Raw genomic sequence first — 17,092 nt, 5'->3', positions numbered from 1 at the left:
AGCAGGCTTCAGGCTCTGAGCTGTCAGCACAGAGCCCGACGTGGGGCTCAAACTCACAAACTGTGAGGCCATGACCTGAGCTGCAGTCGGACGCTCAACTGACAGAGCCATCCAGGCGCCCCATCAGTTTACCCTTTTCTGTCTTCCGTGCCCTACCTGGGCATCAATGATTAAGACGGGACCTAAGCCTTATAAGTGTTTTTTCTGAAGTCTAATTAGTATGACTCTGAATAATGTGTTTTTTTAAAAAAAGATTATAATTGTGGTAAAAATACATAAAATTTACCATCTGACCCATTAAAGCCTTTTTTTTTTTTAAGTTTATTTATTTATTTTGAGAGAGAGGGAGCATGCACGCACACATGCAAGCAGGGGAGGGGTAGAGAGAGAGGGAGAAAGAGACTCTCCAGCAGGCTCTGCCGTGCTTTCAGCATGCAGTCCATTGCGGGGCTTGATCCCACAAATGATGAGATCATGACCTGAGCCGACATCAATAGTCAGATGCTTAACTGACTGAGCCACCCAGGTGCCCCATTAAAGTATTTTTTAATTGTGATAAAAAACATCTAACAGGATTTACCATCTTAACCATTGTTGAGTGTGAAGTTCAATGGTGAGTAATGTTTAACAGCAAGTGGCATACTGAGGTCAGTAGAGTGTAGAATGAACGGTTTTCTCAGTGAGTTTTGTCACAGAAGATGTGAAAAATTGACCCAGATGAAAAACCACAGTCTGGTGGAAAATGGCCTGCAGCCCTGGATTTTTGAACCTTGTCCTTCTTCTCTTCCTCTAGGACATGTTTGTACCTGAGTGAGTTTGTACCCAGGTATTAAACCTTTGCTTCCTTCCTGCCTTTGTTGAAAAAACCAAACCACCATCAGCAGAAACCATTGCCCTTCCTGTACCTCCCTCTACTTTTGGTATCTGTGATAAGTGAGAATTTGCAAGAGTTTTCCAAGTGAGAACAGTGTCGAAGCAGCTTTTCTGATAGATGATTGTATAGTGTTTGCCTTTCAGAGATGGTAAGTTTTTTCTCCCACATATTTTTACTTTAAGTCTCTTGCTGTGTGTGTAACCCTAGACTCCTTTGGTGGGTTCTCCAGCTCCTTGATGGTGTCTCTCTGGGTCTGCCCCCATACCTCTAGTGATATTCCCGCAGTGCACAAGTCAGTCAGGAACTTGCCTCATGTTTAGGAGTCCTCATCTGCTTCTGGAGCTGTCAGTGCTTTTGAGGTGACACCTTGAATCTTCTGACGTGGTTCAACACCTTCTTCATCTGGTGCCAAGGAGTGAAAAAGGCCCATTTTTAACTGAAAGCAGAGAAAGCTGCCCGTCTTTGGTATTTGGATCCCAAATAAACAATTACTTCACACTATTGTTTTCCACTGTGTGAAGTACATCCTGTTGGCCATCAGAGCAGTTAAAAAAAATGTATTTTTTTAATGTTTATTTTGAGAGAGAGAGAGAGAGACAGAGACAGAGACAGAGCACGAGTGGGGGAGGGGTAGAGGAAGAAGGAGACACAGAATCCAAATCAGGCTCCAGGCTCCCAGCTGTCAGCACAGAGCCCAATGCAGAGCTCGAACCCATTAACTGTGAGATCATGACCTGAGCTGAAGTCAGATGCTTAACCGACTGAGCCACCCAGGCACCCCTCAGTTTGAGCAGTTTTAAACTAGTTAACCCTGTAGAATTTTTATATTAACGTTAGACTGACATTTGACATTTTAATTTCTGAGTGTCTGAACCCTAAAGTGGTTGTTTCAGTTAGGTTTTTGCTTTTGACTTTTTCAAAACCATTTGAACTTTATTATCTCAGTTTGGTTTAAAAAGAAAATCTCATTTTCCTTAAATTATTTATTTATTTATTTATTTGGGAGAGTGTGTGAGCGGAGGATAGGGGCAGAGAGAGAGAGAGAATTTTTTTTTTAAGTTTATTCATTTTGAGAGAGAGAAACCATGGGGGTGGGGCTGAGAGAGAGGGGGACAGAAAATCTGAAGCAGGCTCCACGCTGACAGCAGAGAGCCTGACGTGGGGCTCAAACCTGTGAACCACAAGATCATGACCTGAGTCATGCTTAACTGACTGAGCCATCCAGGCACCCTGAGAGAATCTTAAGCAGGCCTCATGCTCAGTGCAGAGCGCATTGTGGGGCTCGGTCCCACAACCCTGGGATCATGACCTGAGCCTAAATCAAGAGTCAGATGCTCAACCGACTAAGGCACCCAGGCACCCCTCCTTAAATGTTTTAATTACTATGGTGAAAAGAAGCAGTTTGAGAGTTTAAGTACTATTTTTAGGTAACCTAGCTATTTGAGAGTGGTGGTTCCTGGGAGTGGTGGGGTGGGCTGCCTCTGCATCAGACTCATCTTGTGTGGTTAATAATGGGTTGAATCTCACAACTTTTCCTTCATTCTTAGAGAGCAGAAACTACTAGGGAGCTGTTCTTTCAGAATTTTAGTTAAGATATCTTAGTTTCATTCTCTGTGGGCTTTTCTGCATATGAGGAAACATTTAAGTTTACTATGAATTGAGTTGGTGCCACATACGCATTTGTTCTTCGTGTTTACTGAGTGGAAAGCATTTACTGACTGAGCTTCCTGTGTGCATGGGACATTCATTAGCTCTGGGGAGGCAGCCTGAGCAGAAGAGAGTTGTTTCTTTCCTGGAGCCAGGCTTCCATTGGAATATTCTAGTTTCCAGGGACCAAGACTGTCTGGACAGAGTAGGGTCATAAGAGCTTGTTCCTCATGGATGCATGTCCTTCCCTGTCCCACCCTCACACAAGGCATGTGCTTTAGTCATATATAGATAGGGGTTAGTATCAGTGACAGAAAGGGCCAGAAGGATTCTTTCCTGCTAAACTCGGTCCTTGGAAGCTTGGGGTCCTCACCTGTCACTGTATAATGCTTTTGATTCCCTAGTTGTGTTCCTGCTGATTGATTTGGTAAACTTGAAATACACCTGGCTCCAGGGCAGATATTATGTATTTTGGTATACAAAAGATAACACCTCTTAGGCATTGCTGAAAACTTGACTTTTTATTTCTGTGCATCACTGGAGAGTCCCCAAGGTCATGGTTGGAGAAAGGAAGTGTTGGTGTGGCCATTGGCAGATGCAGAGGATTACCAGCTCCAACCCCAACTAGATTTGGTTCCTCTGAGTGAGGGCACTTATCTGAAATGGGTCGCAGGGTCTGGGGCCCCCTGGGCTTCCTACCTCAGCCTGTCCTTTCGCTGTTGGGGACCCATGCCCCAGGAGCCTGGTGGAGGTCCCCTGCTCAGATATTCTTCATCTACCCCATAACAAGCTCTGTGGTGCTGTTTGGTGCTGAATGTTCACCTGGCCCAGGGAGGGGTGTGATAGGTACCTAGGGTACCATGGGCTCTCTTCCCTGGTGCTAGTGGGCAGGAGGATAGGCCTTTGCCAAGAGAAGAGGGAGAGGGCAGACTCATTGGCTGCTCTAGGATAGCAGTGTCCCAAAGGGCTATGCTGTGTCCAGGCTTTGCAGGTTATAACACTTTTAAGGTTTTTCTGCTCCCTAGGGTGAATTGTCTGGGACTAAGGGATGGAACTGCCTGGCAGCTATGCCCATTTTTCACACTGTATGTTACGACTGTTGAGCATGTGTTCAGAGAACAGGGGCTTCCACTAAGCTCTGGGAAGGTCCCTCTTCACAGAGTTGTATTTCACTGGGGTCAAGGGCAGCACTGAGCTCAGACTTAGTGGCAGACACTGCACTGGGTACTGGTACAGAGGAATGAGTTACCCATACCCACTACCCATTTTTTGGTAGGAGATCTTGGGCAGCTTCTGTTAGCCAGAAGGTTGTGAGTTCAGCTGAGACATACATATTCTTGGGCTTCCCTGAGCACTTCCTGTGTTCTAGAGGATATAATGTGAGTGCATGTATGCAGTATTAAAATGAGTGGCTGTGTCAGGAAGACTGGGTGATTCTGTCTGTAGTCTTTCTCTGGTTCCAGAGCACCTTCTCCATATTTTGGCCACAGGCTCTGTGTGAGTGACCATGGTTGAATGTTACCTCTCTTTGGGCCTTGTTCCCTGAAAAAAATGAAGAGGAGGATCTCTGGAGTGCCTCCATCTCTGAATGACCAAGTGTGTGAGTAAGAGACTATGTAAAGACCTTCCAGTGGGATGTCCTAGTTTGGGTGTTTGAATGCAGCCTGCCAAGTTCCTAGCACGGGGAGATGTGACCCTTGCTTATAGGAATCCAGCATCAGAAAGACACAAGGCTGCTTTTTGCCAAGTTTGAAAAAGATCTTTTCTCCCTAGTGCATGGAAAACCAACATACAGCCTCTGGAGTTGTGCCCTGGACATCGTCTGCTTGCTAAATGCAGAGGCACTTAGTCATACCCATGAAACAGATACTTCACATCATCATGTGTCCGCAGATAGCAGACTGAGCTTATGTTCCGGGTAGGACAGGGTGTGTCTCGTTCTGTTGCTGTTTTCAAATAAGCTGAGAATTTTTAAAGGGAGAATCCGATTAGGAAAGTAAAAGATCAACTGGGTCTAAGAAGTAGACAAATAAGTAAATTAAAGAGTAAAGAGATAGGAAGAAGCTAAAAAAACCATTCTTGTAGCCTCCCCATTCATTCATTAGGTGTGTATCTGGAACTATGTGTGATTAGCATGGGTCAGTGACTGTGACAAATGTGTCCCTGCCCCTCCACATCTTACAGTCTTGTAGGGTATTGGTCAAGCTGAGCCATTTACTCAATAAGAATTAAAATGTGTAATAAAGGAAAGGCCATTAAGAGAAGCGGTATGCAACAATAAACTCCAAAATTACAATTTAAAATAGTACAAAACAGGGACTCCTGGATGGCTTAGTCGGTTGGGCATCTGACTTCAGCTCAGGTCATGATCTCAGCCTGTGGGATCAAGCCCCGTGTCGGGCTCTGTGATGACAGCTCAGAGTCTGGAGCCTGCTTCGGATTCTGTGTCCCTCTCTGTCTGCCCCTTCCCCATTCACACTCTGTCTCTTTCTCTCAAAAATAAATAAACATTAAAAAATAAAATAGTATGAAACAAAAGACAGACATTTTTAAAAGTTAAGTGATAAACTAAGCTATAAAAGGGGTATGAAGGCACAGACTGTTACGAAACTGGGAGACACAAAAACACAGAAAAGAGTTCAAAGACAAACCTTTAACTTGGGGCACTTGATAGGGATCTGAGTAGAAGACCTTTACCCAGAGTACAGTGAACCTGGGTATCGAGGAGTCAAGAGTGGTTCCTTCTTTGCCTTTCCTGGTAGAGGACCCTGCAGCAGTCACTGGGAGTTAAGTGGTTTTTGGAGCCGATGCCCACAGGGCCCCAGCTTCTAAGTCCCTGGTCATTTGGTGTTCCCTTGAAGAAGTGTGGCACTTAACACTGTTGGTAAGTCTATAATGGGCAAAAGTGACCCAGCCATCTAGTGGTGGCTGGGAAGAGAAGTCCCTATTGAGGAATGGGTCTGAAATCCCATGAGAGCTGCCTGGTCACCTGTGGCCTTGGGATAGAACAAGGTAGTGGAAACAGGAAGGAGGACAGTGTTATATTTGTTATTTATCTAGCACTGATGAGAGTGTGGGATCATGCCAAATGATAAAACATCTTCATTAATTTTCTAAGGTAGGTGAATTTCAAATCCTTTTTCATACCTTTGCAGAGCAGCTCTATGTGTTTTTCTGAGCCTTGAGGAAACAAGTGCTGTCTTAGAAACTAGGAATATGTAAACCTGAGTGACATGTACACCGGGAGGTAGAGGTGGACAGTGATGAGGTTGGGACAGGGCAGTAACCCCAGGGGCTGCAATCTGGATGCTGTTCAGAATATGCCAGACACATGAATGAGGACAGGGCTTTTCAGTCCTGAGAAGGTGGTGAAGAAGACACAGAGAGGTGAAATGGAGCAGGAGTGCTGCTCTATTGTTTGCTCTGTTGTTTGCTGCTCTCTTGTAGCGCTGCTCTACTGTTTTAGAATTTTTATTAGTTTGAAATGATGGTAAGAGCCAAGACCTTTACCTTCACATGTTTTCAAGTCCTTAGCAGAGAACGTAGATCAACATTACACATAACCTGAGTATATCTGCCACTGAGCTTTTTTTTTATACCTTAATGTTCTATCGTATTTTTTTTAATGTTTATTTTTGAGAGAGAGAGAATGTGCGCAAGTGGGGGAGGGGCAGAGAGAGAGAGTGAGGATCCAAAGCAGGCTCGCTCAAATTCATGAACTGATCATGATCATGACCTGAGCCGAAGTCGGGTGCTTGACTGACTGAGCCACCCATGTGTCTCTTTGTTGTATTTTTTGTAAGGTCCTATTTTAGGAAGGAAAGCAGTTATCAATTTGGAGACCCTTGTAAATCCCTCCTTTTCCCTTAGCCCTCTCTTTCTAGAGTGACCATGATTCTGAACTTGGCCCTGAAGATCATGTGCATGATTTTATTTATTACAAACATATGAATGTATAAACTATATATAAACATTTTGCATAAATAGTATTTACATCTTTATGCAATGGGCATTTTCTGCTAAACATTTTTTGAGGTTTATCAATTTTGTTTCTTAAATTTTAGTTCATTTTAATTGTCCTACTGAGTTCCCATGGCGTGAAGTGCCTGTTGATGCTTTCTCAGTTGATGGACGTTGGCATTGTTTCTAGCATTTCAGTGTTCACTCTATCTCTGTATGTATGTGTGCATACATGTATCTCTGCCTGTATATTCCTCAGGGTGTGTGTCTAGGAGTGGAAGGGCCCAGCTGTGTGGTGTGTTCTCTGTTTCATCCCCTCCATGATACAACATTTGAACATTTTCACCCATTCACATTGGCATGGAATGGTTTTTCATGTTGCTTTAATTTTTTCCCCCCTGATTATTAGTGAGGTTGAACCATCTTTTTGTATGTTGACTGCTATTTAGGTTTTTTCTGTGAGTTTACTTCTTTTGCCTTCAACCAATTTTTATTGTTTTAGGGCACTTGATATATTTTGATGGAGATCCTTTAGCCATCATATGCATTGGAAAAGCTCTCTCCCAGGCTGGGGTTGGTCCTTCTAACTTTCTTTATGATGTCCTTTACTGTATAGAAATTTAAAATTCAAAATTTTTTTTTAATGTTCTAACTTTTGGTTCTTTCTTTAAAAAATTTTTTTTAAGTTTACTTACTTATTGAGAGAGAAAGAGAGGGGAGGGGCAGAGAGAGAGAAAGAGAATCCCAGGCCCAGCCTGATGTGGGGTTCGAACTCACGAACCATGAAATCATGACCTGAGCTGAAACCAAGAGTCAGACACATTACTGACTGACCCACACAGGCACCCCTAAAATTCAAATTCTAATTTATCTTTTTTTTTTTAAGATTAAAAAAAGTTTTTGAGATAATTGTGGATTTACATGGCAGTTGTTAAATAATACAGAGATCCTATGTATGCTTTATATCCAGCTTCCCCCCGTGGTAACCTCTTGCAAAACTATAGTACAGCATTACAACCAGGATACTAACATTAATACATCAGAATACAGAATGTGTTCATTACCACAGGATCCCTCACTTGGCCCTTTTATAGCTATACCTATTTCCTTCATGCCCTGAGCACCTCTTAAACCCCTGCAATCACTAATCTGTTCTCCATTTCTATAATTTTGTCACTTCAAGAACATTATAGGGGTCGTGGTGGGGAAAAAAATATTATAAAAATATAATGTATATAATATGTATATGTAATGTATGTATAAAAATATAGTATGTATTCCCTTGAGATTCATCCAAGTTGTCGAGTGGATCAATCAATAGCTCATTCCTTTTTTATTGTTCTTCAGTATTCCATGATATGGATATGCCATAGCTTGTTTAACCATTCATCCATTGAAGGACAGACATCTGGATTGCGCTATTGGTTGAAAAAGCTGTTTTCCCCCATTGAATTGCTTTTGTATCTTTGTCAAAAATCAGTTGAGGGGCACCTGGGTGGCTCAGTTGAGCATCCAACTCTTGATTTCAACTCAGGTCAAGATCCCAGGGTGGTGGGATTGAGCCCCACATCTGCCTCTGTGCTGAGCATGGAGTCTGCTTGGGATTCTCTCTCTTTCTCTCTCTCTCAATCTAAAATAAAAAAAAAAATAAATAAATACTCTATTTCTGGGTTCTCAATTCTGTTCCACTGATTTATGTTAGTCCCTCCACTAATAGCAGTCTTGATTTTTGTAACTAGCTAAGTTTTGATACTAGGTAGAATAATTCTTTTTTCTTCTTTTTCAAAATTATTTTTGGCTGTTATATCTCCTTTGCCTCTCCATATAAATTTGAGAATAGTCTTGTCTATGTCTACAAAATTTCTTTCTAGAATTTTGATAGGGATTTCATTAAACCTTAAATTAGTTTCCTAGGGCTACTGTAAACAATTACCACAACCTTAGTGGCTTAGGTAATATACATTTATTTTCTCACAACTCTGGAGACCAGAAGTCCAAAATCAAGGAGTTGGCAAGGGCTGTGCTCTGTCTGCGGACTCTGGAGATGAGTTTATTCCTTGTCTATTCTATTTTCTGGTAGCTGCTGGTATTCCTTGGCTTGTGGCCACATCACTCCAATATTCTCTTCCTCAATTTTCACATCTCCTTCTCCCTCTGTGGTGTGTATAGTCTTGCTCTGCCTCTCTCTTATAATGACAGTTGTGGTTGGATTTAAGGTCCACCTGGGCGGGCGCCTGGGTGGCTCAGTTGGTTGAACGTCCCACATTGGGTCAGGTCCTGATCTCAGTTTGTGAGTTTGAGCCCCACATTGGGCTTGCTGTTGTCAGTGCAGAGCCCCCTTTGGATCCTCTCTTCCCTTCTCTGTCTGCCCCTCCCCTGGTCGCACTCTCACTCTCAAAAGAAAGTAAATTAAAAAAAAAAAAAAAGTCCACCTGGGTAATCTCCCTAGGTCAAGATTCTTTTTTAAAAAAATTTTTTAATGTTTATTTATTTTTGAGACGGCGCAAGAGACAGAGTGCAAGTGGCGGAGGGGCAGAGAGAGAGGGAGACACAGAATCTGAAGCAGGCTCCAGGCTCTGAGCTGTCAGCACAGAGCCTGATGCGGGGCTGTAATTCACAAACTGTGAGATCATGACCTGAGCCAAAGTCAGACACTTAAGCTACTCAGGCTCCCTCCTTTTTTTTTTTAATATTTATTTATTTATTTATTTATTAAAAAAATTTTTTTTTAACATTTGTTTATTTTTGAGACAGAGAGAGACAGAGCATGAATGGGGGAGGGGCAGAGAGAGAGGGAGACACAGATTCGGAAGCAGGCTCCAGGCTCTGAGCCATCAGCCCAGAGCCCAACGCGGGGCTCGAACTCACGGACCGCGAGATCCTGACCTGAGCTGAAGTCGGACGCTTAACCGACAGAGCCACCCAGGCGCCCAATGTTTGTTTGTTTTTGAGAGAGGCTGTGTGTGTGTGTGTGTGCGCGCGCGTGCGCACGCTCACACACAGAGGAAGGACAGAGAGGGAGAGAGAGAATTCCAAGCAGGCTCCACACTGCCAGCACAGAGTCCGACATGGGACTTGGTCCCACAAACTATGAGATCATTACCTGAGTCAGTTCCATTACCTGAGTAAGGAACCCCACAATTTTGTATTTTGTTCTGCAACTCTAGTTCTGTTTTGCCTGACCTTTTGTTGTTGTTGTTGTTTTCTATTTTTTTTTTTTTTTTTTGAGAGAGAGAGAGCACAAGTGGGGTGAGGGGCAGAGGTAGAGAGAGAATCTTAAGCAGTCTCCACACTAAGTGTGGAGCCTGATTGGGGCTCAATCCCATGATCCTGGGATCATGACCTGAGCCAAAATCAAGAGGTGGATGCTTAACTGACTGAGCCACGTAGACACCCCATAACCTGGCTTTTTCGGATACTCTAGGATTTATCTTATTTATGATGGAGAAGGGAGAGAGGACCCTAATTGTATTTGGTTTTCTACATGAATGACCACTGGTCCGGGTGCCTTTGAACAGCTTCTTTGCAAGCTGATTTTGGGCTTTCCCTCTAGTTCCTCAGTCCACTTCTACTCTGCTGCTGACAGGGGAGGGTAAGGGAGGTGTACTGCCTCATTACTGGAAAGTAGAGGTAGAAGTCCAGGTTCCTTACTCACCTTTTTTTTTTTTAACTTTTTATTTATTTTTGAGAAAGATGTGAGCAGGGGAGGGGCAGAGAGAGAGGGAGACACAGAATCTGAAGCAGGCTGCAGGCTCTGAGCTGTCAGCACGGAGCCCGATGCGGGGCTCGAACTCACGAGCTGTGAGATCATGACCTGAGCCGAAGTCGGGACGCTTAACCGACTGAGCCACCCAGTCACCTTTTTTTTTTTTTTTAACTGAAGTATAATTAACTAACATACAGTGTTCTGTTAGTTTCAGGCATACAGTATAGTGATTCAACAATTGTATACCTTCCTCAGTGCTCACCACAATAAGTGTAGTCACCATATATTATTACAGTATTATTGACTATATTCCCTATGCTGTACTTTTTATCTCCATGACTTATTTATTTTATAACTGGAAGTTTGTACCTCTTAATCACCTTTATCTATTTTCCCCATTCCCCCACTTACTTCCCCTCTGGCAACTATCAGTTCTCTATATTTAAGAGTCTGCTTTTTGTTTGTTTGCCCCACTCAGCCTTTTTCAACACCTGAGGACTCGTAAAGTCCTTTTTAACTGCTGGGTGGGGGTGGGAATTCTAGTTCCTTAGGCCTCTTTATCACTGAGCACTGGTGAAAGTTCTGGCACCATCCCTGCAGGTAGGGGGAGACACTCCTGTTATATTGCTTGGATGGGCATAGAAATCTTGGTTCGGTTCCCATTGAAACCTAGGGACTAGAGGAGTAGGAGGGTGGTGCATTGTTAACTGGCCAGTGGGGATGAAAGTCCCAGCTCCTTACTTGGCCTGCTCTGACACTGCCCCAGTGGGGATATTAGGGAGCCTTATTACAGCATCATGAGGGTGGAAGTCTTAGGCTCTCCACTTGGCCTTTACTGGCACGGGTGGGAGTGGGGCCACAGTTTTTTTCTGTGGTGTTTGGCCAGAATAGAGCCTTTATTGTCTAAATGTTTTCTGTCTTGCTAGGCTACTCCCTTCCTGCTCCTTTGGCTAAAGAGAGCAGACTTTTGTTGGGACTGTTTTTTGTGTCATCTGTTGGCATTTCTAGGTTGCCAGCCTCTTCAGCTTCAATTCTGGGATATATGAGGCAAAAAGAAAACCCAGGGAACTCACCACAGTGTTTTTCCTTGAGTCCTGGGGTCCCTCATTGGTCTGCCTTCTTCTCTTAACTTTTTAGAGTCTGATGTTTATTTTGTATATACTGTCTAGGATTTTTTGTTGTGTTTAGTGGGAAATGGGAAAAAATACATCTATCTCATAATTCTTAGAAGTGGTAGTACAGTTTTTTTTTTTTATGCTTTTTTTTTTTAATTTTTTTTTCAATGTTTATTTATTTTTGCAACAGAGAGAGACAGCATGAACGGGGGAGGGGCAGAAAGAGAGGGAGACACAGAATCGGAAACAGGCTCCAGGCTCTGAGCCATCAGCCCAGAGCCTGACGCGGGGCTCGAATTCCCGGACCGCGAGATCGTGACCTGGCTGAAGTCGGACGCTTAACCGACTGCGCCACCCAGGCGCCCCTTATGCTTTGTTTTTTAATGTCTTGTTAAATGTAATCATTCTTTATCCTGACATTTATTTCACTATATTGTAAAATTTTTAAAGTTCTCCTTTTTTACATTTGTGTATGTAATCCACCTGGGATTTATCTTATTTACGATGGAGAAGGGAGAGAGGACCTAACTGTATTTGGTTTTCTACATAAATGACGACTGGTCATTTGAATAGCTCCTTTGCAAGCTGATTTTGGGCTTTTCCTCTGGTTTCAGAGTCCACTTCTACTCTGCCGCTATAATACTGCTTTAAATACAGTAGCTTTATGATAAGTCTTTGGTAGGTTAGGACTCCCAGCCTTCAAAATTGTTTTACTTGGGTTTTGGCTGTCTCATGAATTTTAGTTCAAAAACAAAGTAAGAATGGGAATGGCAAAATCAGTAACAACACAAACAAAACACAAAAAACCCAAACTATTGGAATTGGTTTGGATTTGATTGACCTCACAGTACACACTGCCCATTTCAGTGGCCTTTTTTTTTTTTTAAGTAATACTTTTTACTTTGTATTATCCTGGTCAGAAAACATTATGTAGCCCCTGGGCCGCTTGGCTCAGGTCAGGGCTTAATTCTTTTCTAGAATGGGAAATTGCTTGTTATGGCTGTGGTCACCTTGAGGACACCCAGCAAGTCCCTCAGTGCATCTATGTGGCTGACAGCCTTGGAGCAAATGTTCTGAGCTGCCTGCACTGAAGTGGGTGAGGGGTTTGAGGGACAATGTGCAGGGTTCTAATTTCTCTTTTGGGGGTGGGGGGCAAGAGGCCAAATAAGTTTTGTTTAGGGGCACGGAGTTTGCAAATATGTTTTTGATAAACAAATCCTATGATTAGTGTTTGGGGTGTGAGGAGTGGGCAGTTGCTGAACTTGTCTGTGCAAATTCTTGTTTTTTGGTTTTTGGTTTTTTTAGTCTCTTCAAAAGCATTGTTTTAAGACAGTAATAATTGTTACATTTGCCACATTGTTTGATCTCCACGTACACGCACAGCATTTTTTCCCCTTGAAACATTTCAAAGTAAATTGCAGAGATTTTTGATACTTCAGCTGTAAATCCTTCAAAATTGAGGACAGTCTCTTATAGAACCACCCCACCATTGTCTCACCTAAGAACATTAACAATAAATCCAGTCTCCAGCCCAGCGACGCAATTCCCAGTTACTCCTTTTGAAGCTGGGCTTATGTGTTTTCTGTTTTTTGGGGTTTAAAAAAATTTTTTTGTTTTAAGTAAATTCAGATCCAGTCAAGATACACACTCTACATCTGGTTTCTGTTCCTAAATCTAGAACAGCCCCCTTGTGTTTAGGGGTGTCAGCATTTGGACAGACCAGGCCAGTTATCTTGTAGAAGGTCCACATTCTAGACTTGTCTGATTGTGTCTTTATGACTCCTGTGTTTGCTGTAAACAGGGAGTTAGGTCTAGAGCAGCATTGCCCAACAGCAGTATACATGATGTGAACCACACACGTGATTTAATATGTTCTGGTAGCCACATTAAAAAAATGTTTCTTTATTTATTAAAAAAATTTTTTTAAATGTTTATTTATTTTTGAGACAGAGAGAGACAGAGCATGAACGGAGGGGAGGGTCAGAGAGAGAGGGAGACACAGAATTTGAAGCAGGCTCCAGGCTCTGAGCTGTCAGCACAGAGCCCATTGTGGAGCTTGAACTCATGAACCGCGAGATCATGACCTGAGCCAAAGTTGGACACTTAACCGACTGAGCCACCCAGGTGCCCTGAAAAAAATATGTTTAAATAAGAAGATGCAATTGGGGGATGCCTGGGTGGCTCATTTTGTTAAGCATCCCACTCTGGGTATCAACTCAGGTCTTTTTTTTTTTTTTTTTCCGACTCAGGTCTTAATCTCATGGTTTGTGAGATCGAGCCCCGAGTGGGGCTTTGCACTGACAGCATGGAGCCCACTTGGGATTCTCTCTCTCCATTTTCTCTCTCCCCTTCCCTGCTCGCACATGTGCATGTGCACACTCCCTGTCTCTCTCAAATAAAAGAAGATGGGATTTATTTCAGTAATGTGTTTCATTTCCCACATTTCTTTATTATTTATCATTTATTAATATTCATTATTTTCTTTATTTTTTAAAGTTTACTTATTTTGAGAGAGCGAGCACACACACAGCGGGGGAGGGGCAGAGAGGGAGACAGAGAATCCCAAGCAGGCTCTGTGCTATCACGACATGGGGCTCGAACTCACAAAACTGGGAGATTATTACCTGAGCCGAAATCGAGAGACACTCAACCAATTGAGCCACCCAGGTGCTGCTGTGCTAACTTTTAAAAACCCAGTATGTATTTTACTGGGCCAGCCACATTTCTAGTGCTCAGTGGCCACATGTTGCTGATGCCTTTGAACTGGACAGCACAGGGTGAGACTTGATCCAAGTCAGGGTAGATATTTTTGGCAAGAACACTTAAAGGGTAATAACTGCCTGTGTACAACTTTGAAACCATGGGGTTTGCTAAAGTCTGAGTCTACTCTTCTTCTCTTTCAGGCCCTGGGATGGAGCCGGTGTGCAGAGGGCGGTGAGGACCCAGCTCTGGGACCACATCACTTGCCTCCTTTCTTAGTGAAACTGTTGGCTTGAGTAGCCTCAGGCTCGGATGAGGATGTCTTCGGGCCTCTCGCTGCTGCTCCCCCTCTGGGGGAGGACCTTTCTTCTTCTGCTCACTGTGGCCGTGGCTCAGTCCCATTGGCCTTCGGAGGCCAGCAGGGACTGGGAGAACCAGCTTGAGGCGTCCATGCACTCAGTGCTTTCAGACCTTCACGAGGCTGTTCGCACAGTGGTGGGCATTCCTGATGGCACGGCTGTCGTTGGGCGCTCATTTCGAGTGACCATTCCAATGGATTTAATTGCTTCCAATGGAGAACTCATCAAGGTGAGATTGGATATAAAACTTACGTAAACGAGGGAGAATTCTCATCTGCATTTTAGTTGTTTTTTGTTTTTTTTAGTTTTAGTTTTCCATTCTAAGCTCCAGCAACTCTGAGCTCAGTTCTTCTAGGACCTGTGCAGTTACCTTAAGAGAGGGACAACCACTGATGTTTATAAGAGGGTTCCCAGATATCCTAGAATAGCATCCTAATCTTTTATTCTTGCTCTCATTTTGAAGGTGTTACCATTAAAAAGCCTTTGCATCTGTGGTTTGGAAGATTCTTGGTCATCAGGTTAGGATTTGATGGAAGAGCTTTGTGTGTAGGCAGAGGTCTTGACCTATCTTTAACCATGGGATTAAACCCAAGAAATAAGAACTGTTAAATGATTTGAACCTATTTTCTTTTTAAAGTTTTTATTTTTATTTGAGAGAGAGCGAGCACATGTGTTGGGGAGGGGCAGAGGGAGAAGAAGAGAGAGAATCTTAAGCAGGCTCCATGTTCAGTCAGGAGCCCGGTGTGGGACTCGATCCCATGACCCTGGGATCATGACCTGAGCCGAAAACAAGAGTTGGACACTCAACCAGTTTGTTTTGCTCACAATTTTGTGGCCAGGAATTCCAGGATTCGGAACTCATCTGGGAACCTCATTTCTGCTTCACATTGCACTAGCTAGAATGGCTCATCTGGGGCTGGAGGATCCATTTCCAAGATGTTGTTTTGTTTGTTTTTTTTTTTTAAATGCTTACTTATTTTTGAGAGAGAGTGTGTGTGCAAGAGCTGGGGAGGGGCAGAGAGAGGGAGACAGAGGATCCAAAGAGGGCTCTGTGTTGACAGCAAGAGAGCCTGATGCAGGGCTCAAACTCACAAACCATGAGATCATGACCTGAGCCGAAGTCGCTTAACTGACTGAGCCACCCAGTGCCTCCTAAGATGGTTTATTAATGGCTGGCAAGTTGGTGCTGCCTGTTGACAGGGAGCTTAGCTGGGGCTGTTGGTTAGGGTCCTAGGTTCCTCTCCATGTAGACCTTTTCATGAGCTGCTTGGATTTCCTTATAGCACAATAACTGGGTTCGAAGATTGGGTATTCCAAGAAACAGGAAGTGGAAGCTGCCAGTCTTTTAAGGCCTGGCTTGGTAACTTGCATAGCAACACTTCCATTGTACTCATTGGTCAAAGCACACACAGCCTTCGGTGGGTCCTTATCCTCTTTCCCCTCCCTGACCCATAAGCCCCAGGCATCTAGATTAGAAATGGTCACAAATGCTATGGCCACTCTTTCCATTGAGAGGTGAGTCTGTGCCCCTTTCCCTTGAATCTGGGCAGACTCACTCCTTACCCGCACCTTCTTTGTGCTCCTTTCCTTTTCCCTGTTGGCCCCCTTCTCTTTAGTTCATGGCTTGTTCCCAGGGTGGGCCTTGTGATCTCAAAGGTGGTCATATTTCTGAAGATCCTGGCTTACTTGCACAGAGCTCTTTCTAGTTTGCAGAAGATTTCCATGTAATCTTTGTAATGCCTCTGGAAGCCACAAGCTAGTTTGACCATTAGAAAAAGAAGAGTGGCAGTTTTGGAAGTACAGTCCTTGCCCAACTTCAAGTTTGAGCTTTTGAATATCCAAACCCTGCAGTGGTTGCCCTTGTTCAGTGGCCATTAGAATGTTTGACATGCATTAGTTTTGACGAGAGGTGCCTTGAATCAATATAGTGAGCTGGGTATTTGCTGTATCTGGCAGAGAGACATTTAACAGGCTTATTCATCAGGGGAGTAAAGAGATTTTACTGGGAAAACAGGAGTTTATCTGAGCACATTTATTTGTAGAAAGCAGACCATTTAGTAGCTGATTAGCCTGTGGAAGAACAGATGAAAATGTGTGATTCTTCTACCATCAGAGCTGTGTGGGGTGGGAAATCAGATCAGAAAGCCTGACTTCATCTCTGGAGCTTCCATTTCCCTGTATGTAAAACAAGATTGATAAATCTTTATATAAAAAGAGTTGAGGGGCGCCTGGGTGGCTCAGTCGTTTGGGCGTCCGACTTTGGCCGAGGTCATGATCTCACGGTTCATGGGTTTGGGCCCCGCATCAGGCTCTGTGCTGACAGCTTAGAGCCTGGAGCCTGCTTTGAATTCTGTGTCTCCCTCTCTCTCTGCCCCTTCCCTGCTCACACACGCTCTCTGTCTCTCAAAAATAAATAAACATTGAAAAAAAAAAAGTTGAGGTTTTTTTTTCTTATTATAACAATGATCTATAAATGTGTGTTGTAGGGGCACCTGGGGGGGGGGGGGCTCAGTTGAGCATCCAATGCTTTATTTCTGCTAAGGTCATGATCCCAGGATGGTGGAATCCAGCCCATGTTGGGCTCGGCGCTCAGCGTGAATCCTGCTTAAGTTCTCTCTCTCTGTCTTTCTCTCCCCGCCTCCCTCCCACCCCCCACGCTTGCACTCTGTCTCTAAAATCAAAACAAAAACAAGTGATTTAAAAAAATGTATTCTTTGGGAATGTGGCTTTT

At 43.6% G+C, this 17,092-nt stretch overlaps 1 protein-coding gene across 5 annotated transcripts in view; it reads left to right on the top strand.

Annotated features, from left to right (window-relative positions):
- DAG1 (dystroglycan 1) overlaps positions 1–17,092 on the top strand; it is a 69,878-nt gene that overhangs the window by 35,061 nt on the left and 17,725 nt on the right. For all 5 annotated transcript variants that reach the window (XM_053219374.1, XM_053219376.1, XM_053219375.1 and 2 more), the window contains one exon: positions 14,206–14,590. In XM_053219374.1, the coding sequence (XP_053075349.1) occupies positions 14,315–14,590 (276 nt within the window). In that variant the 5' untranslated portion in view covers positions 14,206–14,314. The remainder of the gene's footprint in view (positions 1–14,205; positions 14,591–17,092) is intronic.

This window comes from Acinonyx jubatus, chromosome A2 (genome assembly GCF_027475565.1).
Source record: "Acinonyx jubatus isolate Ajub_Pintada_27869175 chromosome A2, VMU_Ajub_asm_v1.0, whole genome shotgun sequence".
NCBI classification, from domain to species: Eukaryota; Metazoa; Chordata; class Mammalia; order Carnivora; family Felidae; genus Acinonyx; species Acinonyx jubatus.
The sequence above is the reverse complement of the archived record's forward strand: the minus strand, read 5'-3'. Positions and strand labels throughout refer to the sequence as shown.